At 31.4% G+C, this 27,190-nt stretch overlaps 1 protein-coding gene across 4 annotated transcripts in view; it reads left to right on the forward strand.

Moving 5' to 3' along the window:
- The window catches only part of LOC148279715 (organic cation transporter protein-like), a 126,482-nt gene that overhangs the window by 15,896 nt on the left and 83,396 nt on the right, over positions 1-27,190 (forward strand). The window contains exon 1 of one of the 4 annotated variants that reach the window (XM_088229489.1): positions 21,058-21,315. The exons of 2 other annotated variants lie outside the window; for them this stretch is intronic. In XM_088229489.1, coding sequence (XP_088085615.1) covers positions 21,154-21,315 — 162 coding nt within the window. In that variant the 5' untranslated portion in view covers positions 21,058-21,153. Of the gene's footprint in view, positions 1-21,057; positions 21,316-21,536; positions 21,648-27,190 lie in introns of those variants that run through there. One more of the 4 variants, XM_088229492.1, reaches the window with a different exon arrangement.

Consider the following 27,190-nt stretch of genomic DNA (forward strand, 5'->3'; position numbering starts at 1 on the left):
CGCGTTTTCAGTTACTACATACCCCCCATTCCAAAACGTCCCGACAAGACCCTCGCGAAATATAGCAACCCTAGTGTAGATGCATAATATATTTAAAAAAAAATTATAAGTAAAAATTGAATGTTACATTATGGTTGTTTTTTGTTTTTAATTTGAATAAGAGTAAAGAGTAAAGAAATAGAAAAAATGAAGAATTTTAATTTGATTTAATTCCTGTTTTTCGTGGTGTGTAAAAGTAAATCCATGTCTCTTCCATAGTAACAAACCAGTACATTAAATTGTGTTTCTTAAAATAACTATCAAAATATTGTTTCCGGTCAGTCTATATAAAAATGCAGCACCAACCTTGCTCATATCTCGTAAATAGTATCTCATATTTATAATTTATTATCAATAAAAAATATATTGATGTGTACGACTTACGATCTTTAATTGCCAATCGATATTGTTGACCTTCTTGATATTTTCATCTACGGTTGCAGTTTTCTTTAAAGAGTTTTAAATAGTCTCTTAGGATCAAAATAAAATAAAGTTCACTGATATAATTTTATAATTCGACGATAAACTATTTGAAAGGAAAAATTATGACATCGCGATAATTCAGAAAATTCAATAAAATTCACAAATATCCGTACAAAGAAAACTATACCAATGTAATAACAGGTCAAATGAAGAACTTCAGCCCTACGGGATATTGTATACAATAAATGTTTTCTTGCGCGCGGTAAAAATAGGAGCATTAAATTCAAAAGCAAAGTTTCCTGATAATGTACCAAAAAAATAATAAAAAACATTTTTATTTTTATTAAATTGAAAACATATTATACATAATTATATACAATATTCCCAAGGAGTTTTTTAAAAAAAAAAACTTATTTAGGGACATACAGATAACAAATTTATTTAAAGACGTTTTTATATTTTAAACTATAATATTATTTACAAAAGCAGAAAAATTAAAATTATGAAATACTACAAATTAAAAAGGGTTTGAAAATTACTTGAAAATAACAAAATAAACAGAATAAATAACGCATGGAAATAAATTCAAAATGATGTTTACATTATGCAATCTGGGAAAGAAAATTATATATACATACTGAACTAGTACAAAATAAAATCATTTTTTTTAATTAACAAAATATGCGCACACCCAATACAGGTTATTTTTTTTTATCAAAAACGTATTTAAATTATGTATACAAGCTAAAAAAGTATAAAAAAAACACAAATAACATTTAAATAGTATTAAAAATTACATATACAAGCAAAAACGGTAAAATATTAAAAGATATATGTTCAAGATGCGCATTCTCTGGATAAACTAACATTATTTATTCAAAGTACTTCTGGAAAAAATAATTCTTCACTTCGCACGTCCTGTTTCTATATTTTGAAATAGGTACTTTAAATTTTTGTGGCAATTTATTAAATTCCTTGAAACCTATGTATTGTAAAGATCTAGTACCAAACTTCGTAGACTTCAAACATTATCATAAAAAACGAACTACTTTGAATGACGTTACTGGTTCATATGAATCAACCTATGATATAAGAGTAATGGAAGACTTCCGGTTTGCTTGCTGTGGATGGACCAATGGGATCTGATCGAGAATAACCGGAAAAGAACCTCTGACGTCACATGCATTATTTCAAAAATAAAAAAAATTGTAGCGCTGGTAATTCAATACGTAAAAAATTTAAATATTTTTTTCAAATAATTGAAACTTCGTGACATACGGTACATACAAAAAAACAACAAAAAAGCAAAGCTATCTCTATGTTACGACGACTTTTTACCTAGTAATGTTTTTTGTAAACCTTTATTTTATATATTGTAGGTATTTTACAGATGAATACAATTGTAAATAGTTCATAATATGTTAAAAATTAATACTCGATGAGATCTAAATAAGTGTAGTAGAATAAAAAAACATTTGCTATATTATTGAGTTGGAAAAATCGCCAATATTTTCTCAAAATGACCACACAAATTTCATGTCGATTTCACGTTGATTTCACCTGATTATTTGATTGGCACGCGCGTTTTGCCGGCACCGGGAAATTATCAGTAATCAATGGAGTCCTATGGACATATGGACTATTTTATTCATATTTAATCATTTCTTTTTTGCATTTTATTTTACATTAGTTACAACTACAAAAAAAAAAACTATTACATTAACACAAAAAAAATCCCACAATGGCATAGCCTGTGTGTGGGTGTACATTTTATTTTTAATTGAAACAAAGGCTACTGGAAGAATACAATAGATATCAATAAGTTAAAAAATGAGTGCTGATATTAGAACACATTTTTTTGTCACTAAAAATAATAAAGTTATCGTATAAGTATTTTCTATTTATTAAAAAAATAAGATACTAAAATCCGTTTTTTTATCCTAATTAAAAAAATTATAAATCGAAATATATTCAAATAATTAGTATCTATCATACTGTCTATATTTATTTATTTACTCGTTTTAAAGAAACAAACAGTCAAGAATGATATAATAACTTTTTTTTTTAAATACAGTTTAAAGACAGACCAGCAAAGTTTCTAAATAAACATCATACATATTATTAAATTGTGTTACAACAAAAGGATGTGTTTATGTTTATTTGTATCCGAGTAAGTGTAGATGTGTGTTTATGTGTATTAGTGTGGGAGTAAGTGTTCAGGTGTGTGCATCATTAAATAGTAAGTGGGGTCGTATCGCAGCCAGAAATAATAAGTCTTAATTTATTTTTAAATAAATTAAGGGGCATGTAAAATTTATCAATAGATGAATAAAAACCATTATAGTTAGAGCAAGAACGATAGAGGAAAGAGTGTTGTGCATAGTTAGTGCTACAGACTGGCAGAAATATATGAAATGCATTTAACAGTTTTGGAGCTATGAAAAATGAATGTCTTTGACTGAGTCTGGATTTACAATGAGGGATTACAAGTAAACTATGTATTCAATATTTGACTATAGATAAGAAATACATTTTAGACATTGCTTGCAAAAAATTTCTCGCAGCTTCAAAAATTCAGCTTCCTGAAATAATTTGTTGAAGGGAAAGGTAAAATTTTTGCGAAGTATAATTTTAATAATTACTGTTTGTACGGTTTCTAAAGGTTTAATGTGATTATTATAGGCTCCTTCCCCCCCAATTATTCCATAAGTAAGATAAGACTGTACAAGAGCATAATAAACCATTTTGCTGATGTTTGGATGAACATGACTGGTCAAACGTTTGAAAACATAATTTAAATATCTCAATTTGTTAACATTTTTTTAAATATGAAACCACGTCTGACAGAAAAGTAGCCAGGAGCTGAAATGTACGCAACAATCCATGGAAAGACAGATGCAAGGTGTATGTCCAAGAGACAGAATAAGAAATGAAGAAATGATGAATCAGAGTCGTGGATATCACAGACCACACAGCAAAATTAAAATGGCAGTGGGCAGGATACTTGGCGAAACAAAGTTATGACAGGTGGACACCCATAATGATAAAGTGGGTAAAATTTATAAAACATTTAAGTTTGTAAGTGAAAATTCTTGATGGGAGTTCATTGTAATTTATTATATAAATAAAAGACGAGTGATGCTTTAATCAACAAATTTGGAATATCCAGTGACCGGTTTCATCGCTTTCGCGACATCTTCGAGACTGGTATCTTTATTAAAGAGTTCAATGTATTTATACAAAACAGAGGTAAGGATAGATAATTCAAAGTTATATGTAAGTAAATTAAATAAAGTTATTTGTATCTTTAGGATCATTATCGAAATTTTTTCTTCGGGTTAACTAATGAGTTGATATAATGCTATTTTAATGAGTTTAAGTATTTTATTTTATTTTTAGTGTCCCATCCTTCGTGAGTGTGGTTTGTAAATAATGATTTCTGAAAAACAAAGGGTAAAAAGTCATTCGTAAAATTATATTACAATGGGTAAAGTAATGGAGAATGGACATGTGTTACCTGTTCATTAGGTGATTCTACGTCGGGTTTATTTTTTAATCTATTAATTTCGTGAATTTATAATTTGTCAAGTTTATGGCTTTTAGGTGCAATATGAATTATTTTTACATTATTTTTTAATTCAAAGGAATGTTTATTTGCTATAAAATGATTGGCAAATTTTGAATTATCTTTATTACTAGACCATGATTGTATGTGCTCTTTTATGCGTGTTTTAAAGGCTCTACCCGTTTGGCCTACGTAGCATGTATTTTTACAGTCGTTACGATTAAGAAGGTAAGTTCCTGAGTTGGAAAACTTGTCTTTTTTGTCTTTAGTATTTACCAACAAATTAGCTTAGGAATTATTATTGTAAAAGGCTGCGGTGCATTTATTTTTGTTTATTATTTGTCCAATTTTATCACTAGTTTTTCCAATATACGAAAGTTTTGCCCAACGCTTTCGGTCTTTATTATTATTATTTGTTGTCAAACTTTGGGTTAATTTATTGTTTACGAGACGCTTTTGTTTTTTTCTTATTAGGTTATCGACTAATGTACTATTATATCCGTGTTTTATGGCGATAGATTTAATTATGTGTAACTCATTGTTATAATTATGTTTGTTAAGCGGTACGAATAAAAGTCTATGAATTAAGGAATGAAATACAGACAATTTATGCGAAATATGATGTCGCGAATTATTATGTATAATGTTATCACTATACGTTGGTTTCCTAAAAATATTAAAATGTATTTTGTTTGATTCTATATTTAACGTTAAGTCTAAGAAGTTGATTTTTTTCCCTCCTAACTCCATTTTAAATTGGATTGACTTATTAACTGAGTTTAATTCTAAAAGGAACATTTCAAGCTGGCGTTTTGTTCCAACCCACAGAATAATGATATCATCGACATATCGACGATAGAATTTAACATATTGAAATAATAATGATCCTTAAGATAAAAATAACTTTATTTAATTTACTTTCATATAACTTTGAATTATCTATCCTTACCTCTGTTTTGTATAAATACATTGAACTCTTTAATAAAGATACCTGTCTCGAAGATGTCGCGAAAGCGATGAAATCGGTCTCTGGATATTCCAAATTTGTGGATTAAAGTATCACTCGTCTTTTATTTATATAATAAAAAAATGATTAGCACAAGAGATGTTGGAAGGCCACAAATAAAATGAGCCAACGACATTGCCTCGATAGCAGGTGAAGCATGAATGAAAAAAGCGGATTACGGAAATGAGTGGAAACGATTGAAAAAGGACTATATCCAGCAAAGAAGAGTGCAAAATTGAAAAAAAAAATTGAGTCCTGTTACCGACACTAATTTAATAATAATAATAATATTTTATTTACATTTTTTAGATCTTAATTTTAATTGTTTTCAGGCGTTGCCTAATAGGTGATTTGGTTTAGCCGGATGAATCTCACCCGCATAATAAAAGTTTCAGCTCCTTTACTTCACAAAAGTCAACAAATGGAAGAGTTGGGAAAATGTGGATGTTCAAACATGGGCAGAACGGTGAATGTTACACAGTGTGTAAAGTGGCCACTTAAACCAGCCAATGACAGGTCATCAACCCTGTAAACGCCTAGACTTCCATATTCCCTTCTCAAAAATGTTTTTCCTCTGTGTTGCAATAAGTTTTAACTTACTAAAACCAAAAATAATACATTAATCTGAAAGGTTGACTGAAAAGGCTTAGATCAAAGCCAGCTATTGTACTAATGAACTTTCCTAATCTCCAGTGACTTTAACAGGTTAAGCCAGCTTTTTATTGCCTTTGTTCTATTTCGAAAAGGTTTGTTTTCAGCTACAGATTTCCAATTCGAAGCCAAGAAATTTTTTTAAAATAAGAATGTAAGATTTTCCAGTCACTAGATTCTAGAAACGTCTTTATGTGGCGTGGGTACGATACATTCATAAATTATTTGATTTTATGATTTATTTTGGTTACTACTCTAACCTGTAGTGACCGTGGGTTGCCCAAACGTTCTCCTCGTATTGACAAAGGTCGTGGACTCGGAAGCGGAGCATAACGCTCTGGCACAAAACACATGTTGCTCAATCACAAATAACTATCGACGTGCTTGAAAACATGCTTAAGTTATCGCAGTCATAAGTCAACGCGTGTGTAATCTCTAAGTCAACGCTCGTGTCGGTTTGTTTTCCTCGTAAATAAATACAGTTCATTGGCAAAAAATCGGCGTTTACAAAAAAATTAAATACAATGTATTGCATTTGCAAAATAGTAAGGTGTATCTAATACAAGAAAGTGAAAATTCAATTACAATTACTATGGCGACTGCTTTTCTTGACATTTGGCTCGCCAACCGCTGGCTAAATGCAATGAATAGCATGATAAATAATAAATAAATAAACCGAAATAGCAGTTTTGGAATATTTTTCATATTTACACCAGTGAAATTCAAATATATGATTGCGCAGCAGGATTATACGTCGCAAAACGTAAAAGTTTTGACATTTAATATTAGGTGTTCACGGATGTTCCATTGTGATCGCGAATACGATAAACAACCATGGTGAGAAATTGTTATCACGTCGCTTATTAGCGCGTCGATAGTTATTTGTGATTGAGCTACTGGTCAGCACCATGCGAAGAAACTACTAAAGGAGTACTCGCAATGTTTTTATGGATAATTTATATAGTGTATCCGAGATCATAAATAACCGAGGCCCGAAGAGCCGACCCACTGAAGACCGTAGGGCCAATTTAAGCAGGTTAAGAAGACCTAAATGTTACAATAGGATCATTGTAATAATCCCCGACTGTTTTTATTTTAACCTAGCCTGACCGAAGGGGGGATTCGAATCCCCCGTAGACCGATTTTAATTCGATAACTCAATCATTATTAAAGCTATTTGCCGTATATTTTTTGCAATCGTGAAATTAATAGAAAGAAGCATTTTCCTGTTTTTGTTTTCAAATTTTAAAATAGTTGTTTTTTTTTTAAAATATCAAAACAAAAAAAGTCGTAAATAATTCGAGGGTCAATTTCATTTTATGTACATAAGCTTTCGGCAAACCAACAAAAATTAATAAAATAGACGATTTAGTCAAATATGTGTACACGAAAACATGAATAAATTATTGCACGGTCATAAACACTTTCAACGTTTTATTCTTCTGACGCCATATGCAAGTAGGCGCTGGGGTCGTTTGATCCCCCCGTTCAGATCACGTGTAATTTTTGGATGCTTAGTGAGGGAAAGGTCAAACTACAGATTCTTCACTATTCAATGTTGATAGCTTACTAACCGAGCTTGTTACGCAGATATTTAATATGATATCTGTTTATTTTGTGTGGTTTTGGTATCATTATTTTAACTGATACATATTAATTTATTATTACATTTCGATTGCTCCAAATGACAAAAATTAAATAGTGAGGTCTAAAGAGGCGATAATTCTAGGTGTCCGAAAAACCTAATTAACCGTGGCCCGGAGGGCCCATCAACCAAGGCCAGTAGGGCCGATATAACGAGGCTTGAAGGGATGAATTTTCCTGCATGTACTATGTCGGCTATCGTCTACTGTCATATGCTGGTTAATATTTTTATTTTTTTTAATAATAAATATTTGGGTTCTTATGATTTACCCAAATATTTAAATTTGAGGGCCATTTTCAACGAGTTAAATAACTCACTATTAGAAAATGGAATCAAGTTGGGGTAGAGTGGGATTCGAACCCCAGACATTTGGTCCGTGAGTCCGAGACACTAGCTATAGGACCACAACCAGAATAAACATTTATTGATGAGATTTATTTATTTATTTATTTTACATAAACGGCATCAATTGCCTTTAACATATATTGAACATAAATATGAAAAAAAATTACGTAAAAACATAACAAAAAATTATATAATTGCATAACTATAACAATAGTAACAAGTAGGTAAATACACATAGGCAACCAAAAATATTACGAAATAAATACATAAATATGAAAAAACAAAAAGGGAAAAACATTTTTAAATATAAAGAAAAGTTTAAGAATAATATTGCGAGAGAAAAAAAGAAATCAGACTCGTTTTATAACTATCAAGTCCAGAACCAAATATATCAGCCTTGTCCTCATACTGATTGTCATATCTATGGAGTCTAGGGATAGGCGAGTGCATGTGATAGTTGGTCCGAGAACTTGCAGAACAAAAAGGAGATCTGTGGCGGGTATGTCGACCGGGTACACGGAAGCACACCAACTCCAGCAAATCAGGACAGTCAATTAATGAATTGATCACTTTAAAAAGTACTTTTAGGTCAGTTAGGATTCTTTTATCAGAAAGTCTCAAAAGATTTGCTGAAGACAACAATTGATTATAATTAAATAAAGCAGCTGGAATATGAAGTTTAAAATTAATATATTTTAGAAATTTCTTCTGGACGCGCTCGAGTGAATCAGAATGTACACGATAATGGGGCGACCAGCGACCAGACTGGAGAAATATATTCTAAACGACTTCTAACCAGGGAGCAGTAAGGTGGCTTGTTTGGTGTGATACTTTCAAATTTATTAGTAACCCTACAAATAAAGATGAGATGTTTGTTTTCTCCTTAAATAAATAAATATATTAAAGACGGACAAATATAGCTTGTATTTTTACAGTGAATAGGGATATTTTATTACTCGTGTCGTGCCCCGAAGTCGTGTTTGCATAATTTGTTTACAATGCTTACTGACAATACAAGGGCATATAAATTGAAGTCTTATTTAAATATTATGCGAATTATAATGTTGTATTTGTACAAATATATATGTAGGTGTCAAGTATCAATGATGAAGTCAAACGGGTGCATTTTGTTATTTATGTTATTGGACGGTAAAGATATCAATGATATTGTGATTAATATCATTGATAAATCTTCTCATAGGTACTGCCTTTTTATTGTTGAACATGATCTATAACAGGTCTAATGACCAAGTCTTAATGCGCGTCTGATGTAGTGATGTATACGAAATTAGTAGAAGTTCTCGCTTAATAAATCTCAATAGTTCTTCCCATTTGTATCAACCGCCTTTGGTAAAAAGCAATATAATGTAATTGCGCCAAAAATATTTAATGATTTAATGCCAAATATAAATACTGTATTACAAAATAAAGCCTTTAGAATCATTTTGAAAAAAAACAGATATACGAGGGTAAAGTCGATGGTAAATGAAATGAAATTATTAACATATAAACAAAGAATATTTTACAATACAATGATATTTGTTCATAAAATTATAAACTCTAATAAAAAAACAGAATTTTGGAAAAAATCGATCGGAACCAGCATGAACACGATCACAATACTAGAGAAAAGAACAAAATTAGACTTCCATTTAGGAAAAAGGCAAAGTCACAAAATTCAATTTTATTTAAAGCAATTAAAAAGTATTACGAAATGGAAAAAAATATTTATGAAGAAAAAAACATATCAAAATTTAAAATAATGGTCAAGACATATGTGATAAACAATTTATAAATTAAATATATTTGTAATGTTATTATTAGAACACACATAACAATATGTATGATATGTGTGCCCTACTTTAAGATTTAAATAAGATTTAAATAAAAGACTCAAAACGTTAAATAAATTTTAAAATAAAAATAACTGCACATATAAATAGTATAGCGAGAGATTTTTTTGAAAAATTTATGTAGATTAATGAACGTAGTACTTTATATAATTGGTACACATATTATTTATATTTTTATGTATTTCATTGCTTTGAATTGTTTTTTATTATATATTATATTATATTATTTATGTTTAATTCACATGTCGGTAGTCAGATGGTCCCTTCTGTCATCTGACTACCGATGTATTCTTGGCACATATATATGTATTTTATATTTGTACAATAACGATTATTCATTTCTTACATTTGATTAGCTAGGCATTTATAATTAAGTAGTTTTAGTTTTTTTTGTAATTGTTATATTACTATAGAACTATTCATACTTTAAAAGATAAAAAAAGCTCCACCTTAGAACAGGCTAAGCCATGTTAGATGGAGACTATCCTAAACAGAGAACACTTCGTTTTCATTTTCTATTCACTAGTTTAATATAAATTCCCTGTTATTAAATATGTAAAATAAATAAATGATATCAGGCACTAGATAGTGTTTTGTATTTTGTTTCATTATAATTGTTTTTTATTATTATTTTATACTTTGTTAAAAGCGTAATTAAAGGAACAAAAAATAAACCTAAAAAGAACAAATAATGAAAACTTAATGTTTCCTAAAAAAATAATATCTCCAAGAAATTCGTGTAATTTATTTATAAAGACTACTATCTAGAGACGGTGGACGATAATAGCGAGGGTTGTATATATTTTTTTAATTTTAAGAAAACTTAAATGAACGACATTTGAGTAGTAAAATGTTATTCTTGTAATATTAACACTTTGTATCCCGGAGCCGTGTAAACACGTGATTTTACAACCACGCGTTGTGTCCCGGTCCCGTGTTTTCACGTGATTTACCAGCTGTTCAAAAAAGTGCATTTTATTGACATCTAGTGACTATATTAGTACTTTTTTGCTGCTGGTAAACTACGTAAAAACACGGGACCGGGACACAACGCGTGGTTATTATAATCACGTGTTTACACGGCTCCGGGATACAAAGCACAAAAAAAGGAGTGAGACGCTGTAGGTATATGTGCGAACATTGCAATGTGGCTCTCCACAAAGGGCAATGTTGGCAAAACTATATTGCAAAAATTACCCTTCAAATTGTTTTAAATAAATATGAGAAGTAAGAATTGATTTAATCTAGTATTTTAATAATTATGACACGTTTAAGAAACCCTTCACAAAGCATGAAATTTCACAAAAATGGGCCGGGCACAGGGTGAATTCTACGTGTATATCTATTCTCTGATCTGGGCAACCCACGAATTGAGGTACTCTCTTATGCTGGAGATGGTTCAGAAGAAATTCCTGAGGTATCTTAAGGGAGTGCGGATATTATCCGTGGTTGTACCCGTCTGACTTCATACTGGGAATGCTCGGCTACAATAGTTTGGAGAAAAGAAGAAATGCATACTTGCTTATGTATTTTTTCCGATTGATCCGTGGTATTACGATCAACATAGGTGTAACGGAGAGTATTTTTCTTTATGTTCCCAATGACTACCTTAGACGTAGACAGCTTAAGCTGTTTTATCTTCCTGCTTGCAGAACCAACCTGCCGATGGTGATGCCAGTAGGAAGAGCAATGTCTTTACTCAACCGTATCTCTTCGGATATTGACATCTTTCATATTAGTGAAAAAAAGTTCAGAGAGGATAGCATTCTTTCTCTATAATTGCTGGGTATTTTTATTTTTGTATATTTAAATTTTAGTATAAATATTTTCGTTTGTACATAAACGTTTATAAAATAAATAAATTGAAATTGTATTCGGCCGCGTGTTTAAAGTGTTAATATTATTGGTAATTTCTGTGTTAAGAAAAATTGTAATACATGTGAGGTATATTTGGAAGATTCTGTAAGCATAATATACCTCGGAATATAGAAGGGAAATATTTATTTTTGTTTATTTTCTATAAGTACTAGTCTTGTTATGTTTTTACTGAATTCGGTAAACTACATAATTCACATAAAAAAAATTAATCGGTTATTTGCAATGCAACTTGAAGTCGCATACAGAATACATACAAAATAAGAAATAGTTTTACAACCGTAGGAATAAATTCAGGTCTGAAACAATTTGTAAAATAAATTACGTGGCTTGATACATTTTTCGCCCCAATACCCAATCTGATTTACATCGTCAGTTTTATTGAATATATATATGCATTGATAATGTGTTGGCAAGCATAAAATAATTTGTAATATTAAAATTGTTATCAGGAATAAATGAACGGTTTTTATTACTTCAATCATAATAAATTTCGCGTAAAACATGTACAATCGTAAAAGTAGCTAAATCCAATTTCTTAGATAGTAATTGATTAGGCAAATTCTCTAGACATGAAAGTATACATTGTGTTTTGAATAAAAATAATATATTTGTGGATAGTTAGGAAGATACATTATTATCGTATGTGCGCTCTTTATTTAATATTTTTTTCTAATTTCGAAAAATTTATATTTTTTCTTTCTTTTCTGTGTTCATATTTATTTATTTATTATAAATACGGCCTAAGCCAATAAAAACAGTAGCATGAAGGTTTAAACTACTGTGAGAAAAAAATAAGGTCAAAATATAAATTTAATTCGATTCTGGCAAATCCTCAGAGTAATAATGCGTAACCTAGAGAGAAGCCCTACCACTATGTTTCATAGAACGCAAGCAATGCTGGTTTGTTGGCTAGAAACCAATTGGTGGTCATTTTTTTTATTTGACGACATAAACATAACGGTTCGATCGGATGCTTTTGTAGCTGTGTTTGGCTTTGTTTGGATATTTACGTTATAAAAAAAATCGACTATGGTGAATTGCAGTATGTTTGGTTGCAGAAGTAGGAGCGTCAAAGGTGTTAAAGAAGTCAGTTTTCACAGGTAATGAATTACGAATATTTTCCCATGATTAACATTAATTTTTGGCATTTACTGTCCCGACACGTGTATTATGTTGCTAAAAAACTTTCCTTATATCAACATATTTACTTCAGATACTCTTTTTTTCTCAATTTAGGGGATAAATTTGTGAATTAAAGTATGTTTGCTGTTGATAATGACAATTGATTATGGGCAATATGTCAGGGCTGCACTAGGCATCCATGTAAAGTTTGAGTTTTTATCGAGTAGAGGTCGATTGAAATTTTAATCGAAAATAGCGACGTTAACTTTATAATTGCGTCTAAAATGACGTGTCCAAATTTCAGGCCGCTACGACTCGCCATTTCGGATATGTGAAAGACAAACAAACAAACTTAACACGGGACTTTGGTTCAATGGAGTTGGAATTTATGTATTAATAAATATAACATAAATATGTTGTGTATAAAATGAATAAATTATAGAAAAATAGATTGGAATAAACCTGCAATGATAAATACACAGGTACATATTTAAAAGTAATTACATGCAAATTAATATCCATTTGGCAATTCTCGACCTGAGTACGGCTTATTGTTTTGCTGCGAACTGTAGCTAACTTAATACCCAAAAGTCATAGAATGGTTTTCCTACGTTTAGGCTCCTCTCTCGGTTGCGCATTATTCCTTTGAGGGTAAATCTGTTTTATTAAGTTGGTAGTACTGTTACTGACATCTGTGTCAAATTTCATGACAATATCGATATTAGTCCCAGAGATAATGTAGAAATATAACTAATTATTTGTCCAATAGTTACGACAGATGTATATACTCTAAGGTTACGAACGTGTTTGTGAACAACCTAAACAGTGGAACATTACCACATATTTCGTCGTTCATCTTTCAAAAAGCGTATCTCGTTTTTTGTCGAAATTGAGGGATGAATATATATTTTTTTTTTAAGTTATATTTATGAAATAAATGGGCATGATACTGTCTTAAAATATTTTTAAAATCCCAGCAAAACACAGTAAAATTACTTGTTTATTATTTTTAAGGGCGAAAATTATCCAAACAAATTCTTAAAAAGTCTTCTCAAAAATTAACAAATTCGAGATACGCCTCTTTAAAAGATAGACGACGATTTAACTAATTTTGTGATTTTAAAAAAACTGCCTTTTTGCCATTGACGGCAGTATGATATCAATTTTACATACTTTATTCACAATCGTTAATATTTCTTTATTCTTCCACGTGTAGATTTTTGTGAAGTAAAGAGCAGCAAAATAAGATTTCCATATTCATTTCTAAAATACGTTTTTTGTCTCTCAATTTTGTTGAAATGTCTTTCAAATTTGATGATCTGTGTAAACAGGTTCCTTGCTACGAATACCATAATCAAATATTTAAGGAATAAATTACGTAATGTGTTTTTTCCGACTGTACCGGAAATATTAGTAGTTACGCAATATACTTCTTAATTTTGTACTTAGCTACTTTAAAAATGGAACCACGGAGGTTCAATTAGTCTATTGTATTTTTTTTTCTTTGTGATAGGGAAATATCACATACTAAGAATATCGATAAAAATATATGAAATGGGTTAAGAACAACTAATTGTATTTTCAAAACCTATATTGTGAAGAAATGTTTTCATCTATAATATTTTTTTTTAATACGTCTCTAGAAAAACACCACATCTTTGGCATTGATAGGTTTTTTTTATTTTTATGGGAGTTGTTTTATTATTTACTATTGTTCACGCCAGCTGGTGCAGGGTTCTCGCTTCGACGGTCTCGCCAATCTCGAGTGACATGCGAATGAGGAAAAAGACACAGATTCTTCAAAATACTATTTGTTATCTAATTCCGCAATGTCACACAAATCACAATAGAAAATAGTCTGAAAAAGTTAAGCCGGCTCATAGTCATTAAACACACAAATCGGCTCAAATAAAACCACAGGGTCAATCACACCCTCACACTCGTAACTCGTAACACTCGAGGATGCGTACAAGCCTCGCCTGTCACTTAGGACCATCGTCTCTAGAGGCTCACTTATCAATGTCACAGAAATAATAATTATTGTAACTGTTCTAAAAGATAACAGCAGTTTCTTTCAATGATTACGCAGGTAAACACATTTACCTAATACACGTAACACTCGAGGATGCGTACACTCCTCGTCTGCTACGGTCTGACTTTCCGCCAGCAACTCTACAAGCGCACTTGCAGACTCCAAGAAGAAGACTAAAGCTTGTTCCTCTCTCACAAGCTTTCCAAAACCTATTTCGATTGCAATACTGATATTTTAGTGCCAACAAAATATATCTGAGACCTTTTCAAACAATTGCAAGATTTCTCTTCCTCAATAAATTAAATTATATGTGACATCCTAAGACAAAAAACAATAAACTAAACTAGGATCTTAACACTTAAGTATAGGACAAATGTCCGGTTCTTTGAAATATTATATGAAAAAATACAAGGGTACAAAGTATACACAGTAAAATAAATATCTCTACTTCGGTAGACAACATTTAAAAGGGCATAAAACAATAATTCACGATGTACGACACTTGAAGAAATAAACATGTTGCAAAGCAGAACAATAACATCTGAAATTGCTAGTCGGAATACAAATACAAAATTAACCAATAAAGCGTTCTTTGTAAAGCATTATTTTAACCCGCCAAATCTTCGCAACGAAGTTGTTAGCGTTTTAAATGCGTTCTTTACAAAATGTATTATTTAATAAACGAAATATTGATCAATTTAGTTTTTGCCCCAATAGCTTATAATATACAAGGTTTCTATTTCAAAAGTGGATTTTTCTGCAATTAAATTTCTTTAAATTTATCTAAACTGTTGGGATCAGGAGGGTGTACTAATGTGGGCAAATCAGGAACTTCTCAGCATTTGATCATGTGGAGAGGAAACCACTTCAAACTCTTCAGGAGACGCCGGCCTGTTGGCAGTAGTCAACAGGCCATTCGTCCCACTAGAGGAGTGATCGGCATTTTGTTCCCTACTTTGGTTTATTTTACCAATTGCCTGCACTTAATTGACCATGTATAATACTTCCTCCCGTGTGAGTTCTTTATTGCCAATCACCGATGGGATGTCGCATAGATCTTTACTCAAGCTTCTGCATCGCGCCTCCAGCTGTTGTCTTTGAAAGCTGAAAAAGGGGCAATGCATTAACAGGTGAGGGACATCTTGAGGAGTTTCATCGTCGTATGAGCAGCTGTCGATCTCGGAGAGCATGAAGCGATGGGCCTTAACAGTTGTGACGTCATGATTCGTGAAAACTTTCTATCCTAATTTTAATGGTCAGGAACAAATAAACATAAATCGTGACGTATTAGGGGCGTGGCCAATGGAATGTCAATTTTTGGTGGAATCAAAATTTACAAATTTAAAAATATTTTTTTTGCTACGCATGCATGCTTTTTTATGTTTTTTAAGCGATGACAAATTGCTTAAAAAACGGTTTATAGGTACTTACGTGTATTTTTTATGTTAACTCTCAAAAGATTTGTGGTAAATAATTCCTTTGCGCGCGGTGATGGAACATTGTGTTACCGCAAGCAAAAAACCGAATATTCTAAACTTCAGAAATTCGAGTAAAAAAACACGGAGACATACTGTTTAATAATTTATTTTCTATAATTTATAAAAATAAACACATAATTTAGCCCTGTATAGCAAAATAATTGAAAAACAGAAATACGTCGGTCATCTTACATGCGTGCGTCATTGTCAATAACCGACTGAATCTGTCACACAAACACCGGCCACAGAACAGCGTCTCTGTCTTCCTTGTTTTGATTTCTATCTTCGTGCTCTTTCTTATACAGATTTATTCCTGTATTGGCGTCAAATTCATTCTTCGCATAGCAAGGATAAATATTTATATAATTAAAATCCTGCATAAATGAAAATGTCCATTTGAAGATTACAAAAAATAAAAATTTCATAATTTAAAAAAAATAAAGAAACATATCAAGTCTTGTATCTAGACTATGTAGACTTGTCCATGCAGACTAGTTATTGTAAACTAGTGTGACATCACAAGAGTTAAAAAAGTGTTTTTTTCTGAATAAAGACTTTAAAATAAAATAAATATTGTTTTTTGTTTATACTTCTAGGCAATGTAGTATAAATAACAATATTTTGAGTTTGTCCAAATTTTTGCAGACAAGGACTGGATTCAACTCCCTGGAGAGCTGTTAACATTAACATATTACAACAGAGATAAAGAGCATTTTAGAGAAGGTAATATAGAAGTCTAGGCATCTACAGGGCTAATGCCCTGTCATTGGCTGGTTTAAGTGCTCACTTTACACACTGTGTAACATTCACCATTCTGCCCATATTTGAACATCTACATTCCTTCAATTCTTTCATCTGTTGATTTTAGTGAAGTTAAAGAGCTGAAACCTTTATTTATGCGGGTGAGATTCAAATAATTGAATTATTTCACCTACATACTAGGCAACACCTGAAAAATTTTTTTTTTCAATTTCTATACTTCTTCATGGACCAGATGAATTTAGCAACAATATTTTGGGTTCGTCCAAATTTTTGCAGACCAGAACCAGCCAATGACAGGTTATAAGCCCTGTAGATGCCTCGACTTCTATATTACCTTCTCTTAAATGTTTTTCATCTCTGTTGTAATATCATAAGCAACATTGCATTTTTAAATAGTTTAATTACGCTATTAATAAAATAACAAAAAAATGATAATAGGTATAAGAAACTGATAACTGTTTCAATTTTAATATTTAATGCACACACTTATAGTCCTTAAAATATAGCTTGATTAAAATGATAACTGCCAAACTAATGTCGCTAGTGATGGAAATAACTGATCACTGATCATGTACCGATCAAATCGATTTTATCAGTTTTTTGTGCAAACATGAAACTCCGTTTCCGAAAACTGATACAAAAAGGCAAAAACAAGCCTATTATAGTGTGTTTAAGACGATTATTTACTAAAAAATAAGACATAAAATATATTTCTCACTAACAAATTAATTATTTTTTATTCGATCAATTTACATTGATCAATTTGTCCCATCTCAAACATGTTTGCAAAATGACGTAACCTTGTAAGAACGTCGTCAATAGTTATGTTTATTTTAGTTTTTTTTTTAGTATTAAAGCTAATTTTATATAATTATGTTGATTTATATGTCAAGCATTATATTTTGAAAAAAAATAACATGCCAGATACAAATGATTTTTCGTGTGTCAATATAAATCACTCCTTAGACGTCACTACAAAGTTATGTTGTCACTTTTGCTGACAACTGTCATTTTAATCAAGCTACATTTTAAGGACTGTAGTATAAAATTGTATTTTTTAATGCTATTTCTCTTCAAAAATGAGGCAAGCTCTTAGCTTGTAGGTGAAATAAGACTGGATAATTATCATTAATTACTACTACTACTACTACCATCACGCCATTTCCCCGTAGGGGTAGGCAGAGAGAATGGACGGCCACACATGTCTATCCTGGCATACATTTTTAACTTCTTCCACATTCATACATTTTGTCATACATGCCCTTCGGTTCTGCCTGCTTTTTATATGACCAGACTTATGATTTTTGTTTATCTGATCATGCCACATCTTCCTTGGTCGTCTTCGTCTCACGTTACCGATCATTTCCGTTATAAATACGTATTTTACCATTCTTTCATCATCCATTCGTTCTACATGACTAAACCATCTCAGAGACGCTTTCTTCATCTTATCAATTATACCTGACTCAGATTTACACTCTCGCCTGATTTCATCATTCGTAACCCTGTCATACATTGATTTCCCACGCATTTGTCTAATCTAAGAGATCGCATTTCGACCGCGTTCACTCGGCTTTCATCCTTCATCATCCTTTATTAATTACATCATAATAATTAACATAATATAAAATACATTAAAATATTGATTTACTGTAACTATCGTTGAAAATCGGTTTGAAAAAAACATTAATTAACCTATTTTTAGATTTAAGTACGAGTATTTTTAATGTTTTCGCAAGTTAATTAAAATAGTAAAAAATTATGTCGCATAATATTCGACCTTTGAACCAGAAGTATAACAAACCAAACATTTCGTATTTTATCTCAATGAATTAAAAACAACACTTTACCATTTTTCTGATTTGACAATGATGGGGAAGTTCAGTGCTATGGGAATTTAGATATAAAAAATCAGCGAATTTAATTGTGTCGTGAAATTTCTCGAAAATGTATGAAAAAAATATTTGAATGACTTTGATGCCAGGGTAGTCGATTTTTCAACCCGGTTATTTGTGTTATATTTTTGTGGTGTTTTCTTGGAATTGGTGATCGTTATTCTCATTAATATACCAAAGTACGTATATCATTAAATAAATCATGTAAATACGATTGCCAAATTCCATTTTAATTATGCATTAAAATGAAAAATGGGCTGTTACTTAAAAATCTCTAAGTGCTTAAATAGAAATACGATGTTATAATAGGAAAATTGAAACATAATCAATATTTAACTGAATCTGTGTATGATTTTATTTTAAAAAATGCATACATTTTTTTGTAATTAAATGTGAAAACTTGATAAAGAACGAGCCTAAAATTTAAATTTCGAAGGTATAAGTATTTAAATGATTAGGGTAATCCAATTGCATACTGAGTTAGAAATAATTCATTTGCCAGGTAAATATCTATGCGACCCTCGGTGCAACGTGAAACTGTATTTGTTTTAAAAATTGTTATTGTATTCGTTAGTAGTCAGAAACCATTTTGACAAAATTTATTTTCCCACGCCCGGGCGATGTCCTCTTAATAAACCTTATTATAATATTAAACGGTATTAATTTACTTAATTGCTAAATAATATTGAAATGTTTTTTCAACGCTTGCCTAGTAAAAGGTGCATGTATTTTTTTATAGTCCAGTTCGTAAAATACTTTTTGTGGTAAAACACAACATAACATTACACTAAATTATCTTAAATTTGTGTTATGATAGTATATTGTTCGCGGTCTGGTAACATTACGCAGCTACTCCACACATGCGCACAGACGGGATATTAGACTTATGGACGCAGTACGATGTATGCAAACATGATTTTACGCGCCTTTTGATATATTATAATTATATGGGTACCGAATTGAAACAGCAAATACATCGCATATTGAACATATTTTACAATAATATAAGGTGACTGGTCTTAAGGCCCGTTTACATGCAGACGATACAATAGATATGACAATATTGTCAAGTCCCAGCTTCGTGAAAAGCCTCCACCGCGCAAGACAGAACGCTGGGACATCACGAAAATTCGGCCGCAGTTCACACGTGAGCGCTGCGAAAATGAATATACGACGGCGCGGCGTTTATTGCGAAAGATTTCACGAAAAAAATAAATTATTTATACCAATATGTATTGGAATTGTTAAAGATTTTTTCTGCCTCCATTTTCGGCAGAAAAAAATTGCGGGAGCGACACGTTCACATCGAGCAAATCTCAGGACAATGCGGACTCGCGCAGTAGTGTGGGAAATAATTTTCCCATTGAGTAATAGTTTTGCTTTAAGGTAATTTATAAACAAATACGTTTATTTCTATTTTTATATTTTTTAACTTTTTGATCTTTTTTTTTCTATCGAATATGTTCCGTAACTTGAATTATAAAAATAAAACTTTTATTTTATTGGTTGGTTGGAAGAAATTGCCATTTGGCAATAAGCCCGCCAATGTACAAATAACATTATGTACAAAAAGTTAAATAAAATTAAATTAAAATAAAAAATAATTGTTCCACGGAGATAGCCTGCCCGTCTATCTCGGTGGCGATGTCTTGAGACATCTTTTTGTCCTGCAAATTGATGTTTACACATGGACAATGGTCAATAGTAAATTATTTTCAGTCAATTTCCCTTTTCAATTTTTTTTATTTTTACAGCTTTGAAACCGTTTTGAAAGATTTTTTGGTGTATATATGTGGCCTGGCCTAATGCATTAACTAATTCATTTCGTAAATTCTTTTGTATCGTATGATAAGGAACGAGATTAAAATATGGTTTTGATTGCGTTAGAATGAAATTGTGACAGAATAAGCCTGCTGAATAATTTTGTTTAGAAACAAAATTAGCCAACCATGAACAAATATTTAAAAAATCATCGTAACTCCCTCCTCAATTTTCACCGGAGTGTAAATTGAAGTTTCTTTTTATTTGACCAAAAATAATCTGTGTTTAACACATGTCATGATTCATAATGCCCATAAAATAAAGATATTAAAGGTTAAAAATAAATACTGGTTATGATTCATTGGTCTTAAGTGCGGATTTTATAATAATAATTTCATTGGTTTTCCATATTAATGAATGACTTTGACAGAAAATACAAGGGCGATAAATTTGCGGTTATCGGTAGAGCGTTCTTAGCTATTATTTCTTATCGAGTTGAACGCACATGTCAGTGTATAAATAAATACATTTAGTTCCGCGCCGGCAGCATGCGGTTTAAAATGGAAGCGTTTTGCAAGTCTAGTAATTTCCATTAGTTTTAGTTGCGTTCTGTGCCGCGAGGACGCGCTTTTCTCTCCGTGGCGCCAAAGTTGTATGAAAACTGACATTTACCGAATCGGCGTTCATTTGTTTTCAAAATGGGCGGGAAGCGGACAGAAGTGAAGTTGGACACGGTGTTGTTAGAAATTGGGCAGTTCGGACGCCATCAAATCATGACGTATCTATTGATCGCTCTGCCGATTATGTGCGCATCTATGTATAATATGAATTTCAACTTCACAGCGAGAGACATGCGTTATAGGGGAGTATTGTAATTTGTCATTGTGTTTGTGTTTTTATTTGTATTTTTGTGACGTGAAAAGGCGAATGTGTTCCGCACCTCTGCCGTGTATAATAATATCTGAAAATAGAACGCATTGTGCATTTATTTCCGAACGTTCATCTTCATCTGACTGAAGTACGCTACAGACAAAATGCCTTTCTATTTTCTCGATGTGTGAATTAAAAATCAATATGTTCTACTTACATTCTTTGCCGCTTTGAATGGTTTGGATATGAAAGGTTGCAGTGCATTTTATGCAATTCTTGACAATATTTACTAGAATGTTCGATAACTTTACATAATTATTGAGTAAGTAGTACCGAGTAATATAGATATTTATATATAACTTATGTTATTCATAGTGTGCCTTATTATGTGCCTCTATTACATTGGGAAGTAGGGTCTTTTCTCATTTTTTTATTTTTAAATAAAAAAAATACGATAATAACGGTAATAATGTATTTTTCGGATAATTTTTTTGTAAAGATTTGAAACAGGTATATTTTGAATAACCCGAAAACGAGACGTTTCGCGCCCCTCGGGACAAATGGCGCGGTTGACGTTTTGGTGCCAAACTTGTACGCAATGTTTTTTAAAAGAGCAGTCGGCGGTCATAACGCGTGACGTCAAAATGACGTTGCCATCTGCGAGCCGTTTTGTATGGGCTCATTTTTAAACTCGAAAATTATATATGAAAACTTGTTTTGTATGCATTAATAGTTATATCTTATATCATTCGAATCGTTAAAGCCCGCTCTAAATATATATTTCTACAGTTATTTTCGACTTGTGAAAGTACCCATTTAATTTTCTGTACGAAAAGCCAGAAAAAAAAAATATTCGTACGAACTTGAACTACTTTCGTCGGTAACCTGTAATCAAACATATTTTTAAAACAATTTTAAATGAATATTACAATTTTCAGGCAGGTTTATTGCTTCAAACAATATTTATTAACAAGTGGTATGAGATGGTTAGGGTTCGTACATACAAACTTAAAAATCGTTTAATTATTAGTGAACTGATAGTGCTTAGACACATCAAAACAGTCTGAAACATATAACATAATGTATTATTTAATACCTAGTATAAATATTTACGCATTTTACTTAATTAACATTTGATCATGAGGTAGGAATGCATAGGAAGTGCAAAATCAGGTATGAAGTTTGGAAGAGGAAAAAAAGGACCAAAAAGGAATAAATGTATGTCTATTAAATGTTCAAGCAAAATAAATAAAATCGTTTTCAATTATTGAATCGACAACGCAATTTTAATGAACGTCGAGACAATCCGAGATCTTGGGATACTTTTTGATAGCAAACTTAATTTAGCTATCACATTTCTCACATTTCCAAGAAAGCGTCCAAAATCTGTGCATTTATTTTGCAAATTAATCCATTCAAAAGCCCAAAAATTGCAACAGGGAAAAAGCACCACTTGCTTACTTTAGAAGATCGCCGTCTACTATTAGACATGGGGGTGCTTCATGACATACTTAGTGGACGCCTTGATAGTCCGGCTCTTTTGTCGGAGTTATCATTAAATGTCCCCGGCTACCGCACCCGTCACACGTCGAGCTCTCTATTTCATGTGCCAGCAGTTCGTACGAACTATGCCCAGAACTCTCCACTTATCCCTTTTGCTCGTGAAAATAATTTGAACTTTCCCCTTATTGATCCATTTGATTGTAAAAAAGTAACATTTAAAATGCGCGTCTTAAAACATACTTTTTTGTCTTATACTTAGTTTCAATAATAAAGTCTTATTTTATCTTATTTTATTTTATTTTCTTAATATTTTATATATATTTATATTTTCGACACTTGACACTTGTGCAATATTTACACACATGTCCACCCTCATTCCAATATAACACCCACTCACCCACCCTCTCACTCACTTACACTCACACAAACTCACTAGTATGTATTGTATGTGTATTTAATATATTTCTGTCATTGGTTTTATTCTCTGTATATTTTATTTGTTATATTTTTGTTACATGTATTACTGTTGATATCCCCAATAAATAAAAATAAATATAACTTTTTTTTACATTTTTAAAGTAATTAAGGTCTTTGAAATACTGTCCAGTCAAAAAAAAGTTTTTGCTAATTATTAGTAGTTTTGAATTCTCGCAAAAACGGTGGTTCCATTCCACGCCCCTAATACGTCACGATTCATGTTTATTTGTTCCTGCCATAAAAAATTGTGTAGAACAATACCACAAATCTTAACGTCACAACAACCAAGGCCAAACACGTCGCGTTTTTCTGCGAACTTATTTTTATTGAATTTCTTTTTTACATTTATGTATGAAAACATATCTCCACAATATCCATATTGATTTTGCAAGTACAATTAATTTTTCTAAATCCATTTCATATATTTTTATCGGTGTTCGTAGTATACGATATTTCCTTATTACATTGTATAAATCATTTGTTCGTAGCTTGCTTGAATTTAATTCTATAATATGGTCTCCTAATTATTATTTTTTTTTAAAAGAAAGAAATATTTGCGTTCTTATAATTTACCCAAATATTTAATTTTGAGGGCCATTTTCAACGAGTTGTAAATAACTCACTATTAGAAAATGGGAATCGAGTTGGGGTAGAGTGGGATTTGAACCACGGACCTTTGGTCTGTTAGTCCGAGACACTAGCCACAGAACCACAACCCGATTTTAATAATACATACTCATATAACGCAGATTGAATCAGTGCAAAATAAATTTTAAAATCGTTCATATTTAGAATTGGACCAAATACTTTCATAATTAACTATTATGATCGTCTAGAGTACTTTCATATCTTGAGTTTAGAATTCAGAAGGATTTTGGCTGGTTTGATATTCTTGCCCAAATTAACATCTAACTGTATAGATGCCCATGATATCCTTGCTCAGATAAACCTTAATGTACATCACCGTAACTTGCGTGCCAATGCTGTCTTTGCTGTGGTAAATTATAAAACCAACATCGGATTCTTTTCGCTTCTGCCAAGGATCCTCAGAACAGTGAACAAAATCTCATTAAACGGTACTATCGATGTATTCCTACAGCAAAAGCAAGCATTTAAGAAGCGAGCGGTGTTGTCACTCCTGACTCGCGATGACACACTTGCCATGTCCGCCTAGATTATGCCATAATTTTACGTTTTGTAAATTTAAATTGATTTTAAGATTGTTTAGATTAAGTGTTATAAAATATTATAAATATACTCTAAATACCAATCTGTTAGGGCTTCCATAAGCCTTTTGGTTTGCTTAAAAGAAAAAAAGGTGGCAGGATTTTTTAATTCAGTAATGAAAAAGGATTCAGGAATACAGATGATCCAGGAAAAAAATAATGTAGGAAATAAGAACATCCAGAAGGAAAAAAGAGGATCTTAGGAAAAATAAGATGTAGGAGAAAAAATGTTCAGGAAAAAAAAAGGTTCCAGGAAAAATGAGGATCTAGGAAATGTGAATCCAAGAAAAAGAGAAGATGCAGGAAAAACGAGGATCCAGGAAAAACGAGGAACGATGTGATTAAAAATTGTGTTGTTATATGTTCTGGTGTACGCTGATCTTACAAGTATTCAACAGGAAATATAATTGATAATACTATTTGATTCGTAATATTTTTTCTGCTTTTTATAAACAGTTTTGTGCTGTTTACTTAAGACGTTATTTGGCGTCAATCAGCATGAACGGAAATTTAAGCTATAGTTTATTCAAGTATTATTGAACGTGCAGTGATTTGAATTTGTTTAATAACTTTTTGTAGGCTGGATCTAGGAAGTCATTAAGGTAAACACATTTTGACAGAGATGGAAAACATTTTTAGAGAAGGGAATATGGGAGTCAAGACATTTACAGGGTTTGTGACCTGTCATTTGCTGGTTTGAATGGTCACTTTGCACACTGTGTAACATTAAACATGTTTAAACTTCCATATTTCTACAATTCTTCTTGATTTTTGTGACGTCAAAGAACTGAAACCTTTTTTAATGTTAAAGGCGTTACTTTTTTTTTTAAGCGGCGTTTCTAATGTAAACATCTAAATGAAAATCAAGTGGAGATTAGTTGGTCTCATGGTATACCTACTGATTTGTGTGTTTGCCTGCTACTAATTAATAATATTAAAAATATTTATGAATACAAAATAATAAATCCGTTGATATTGTTTTTATTTTACGTTGTTGATTAAACAAACAGGTCTAAAAAGAAGTATAAAAATCGAAAAATATTTACAGGCATCCTCTAGTGGGTGAAATAATTCAGTCAGATGAATCTCACTCGCATTATCAATTAACAGTTCAGCTCTTTAACTTTACAAAAATCATCAGATATAAGAAATAAAGAAATATGGATGTTCAAACAGAGGCAGAATGGTGAAGTGCCCACTTAAACCAGCCAATCCTTGTAATAACGGTCGTAAGCCCCGTAAGCCCCTTTCTTCCCTAATGCGTCGATTTTAGTCAGGCATAATGAGTCCAATGCGCAGTTGTCTTTTTCGCACAGTATCGGGGAGCTTTTTGCGAGAAAGTGACAGAAAAACAATGTTTAAATACCTTTTCATCAAAATTGTTTACATATCCTCTTATCTAGAGTTGAAACTCATATCCGGTGACTACCCGGTATCCGGCCTAATTTTAGTATCTGGCCGGATACCGGATAGTAAGTCAATATCCGGCGGATACCTAATATTCATTTAACAGCGAAAATTTCATGAAATCAACACCAGTTAATTGATTGATTGATATCGACCGTGTTTGACAAAAGGAAATAACCCTCATTATTTGAAAAATTAATTATTTTTCATAAAACCGTTTGTCAGTGTTCAGTATACACCCTAGAAAAAAAAATTGCCTCAAATAAAAAATGTTTCACAAAAATGATTTTTTAATTACATATTTATTTGCGTAAAAAAAATAATGCGCAGACGTTGAAACTACCCAAAACCTTCATAATTAATTTATTAATAAACTTATAAACCATATTAGTATGCAGCTCATTGGTGGATAAGTGATCATTAAAAATATCGTAAAAATATTTTTAACCCTTTTTATTTTGTGGACATTAAAATTTTTATTTTCGAGTTGGAGAGAAATTCGAATACCGAAAAGATTTTTCGTTGTATAAGAAAATGGCTTAGGGGCTTGCTTTTTTGTTGTATTAGAAAATGGCTTACGGGCTTGCCGAATATCCGGTATCCGGTATCCGGCCAAACCACTAACCGTTTTATAACTACTCTAAAATGTGTATTGGAGTATTAAAACTGCATTAAAAAAAAACAGGTATCTTAAGAGAGATGTAGAAATGCTTTCAGAAAGAAATAAAACAAATAAAAATATAATACTAATCATTAACGAATACCGCATTACAAATATTTTTTTTGAAAATTGGAGAGGAAAAAGAAGAAGTGAAGCGAGTACAAATAGAGGAGAGCAGTTAATATTTGTGACCGACCGAAACAAGATTTTCAGCCGAAACCGGAACCCTATTTCGGCTTCTGTTTTAGTTTTGGCCAAAGCCGAAACTCATTTAAATAGTTTAAATGTCACTTTAAAACGCCCAAAATCAGGCGTTTTTATTGTTTGACCTTACGAGTTCATTAAAATAGGTGTTAAATAAAATATACAATGAAATAAAAGCCATAAATTTAATGAGTGAATTTGTTTATTTTTAGCGGTTTTTGGTTTTTTTAATGTACGCTAACAGTTTTTTTAATGTACGCTATAGGAATTTTAACTTATTGACTATAAAGGAATTACCAAAATATAAAATAAAACTAGGCGCCTTTATGGTCTTAGCATTTATAAGATACAATTCATCAAAATAAAAACGATAGAGACTCACCAATG

This window comes from Micrasema longulum, unplaced genomic scaffold (genome assembly GCF_059751315.1).
Source record: "Micrasema longulum isolate JH-2025_06_02 unplaced genomic scaffold, ASM5975131v1 h1tg000678l, whole genome shotgun sequence".
In the NCBI taxonomy this organism is placed as follows: Eukaryota; Metazoa; Arthropoda; class Insecta; order Trichoptera; family Brachycentridae; genus Micrasema; species Micrasema longulum.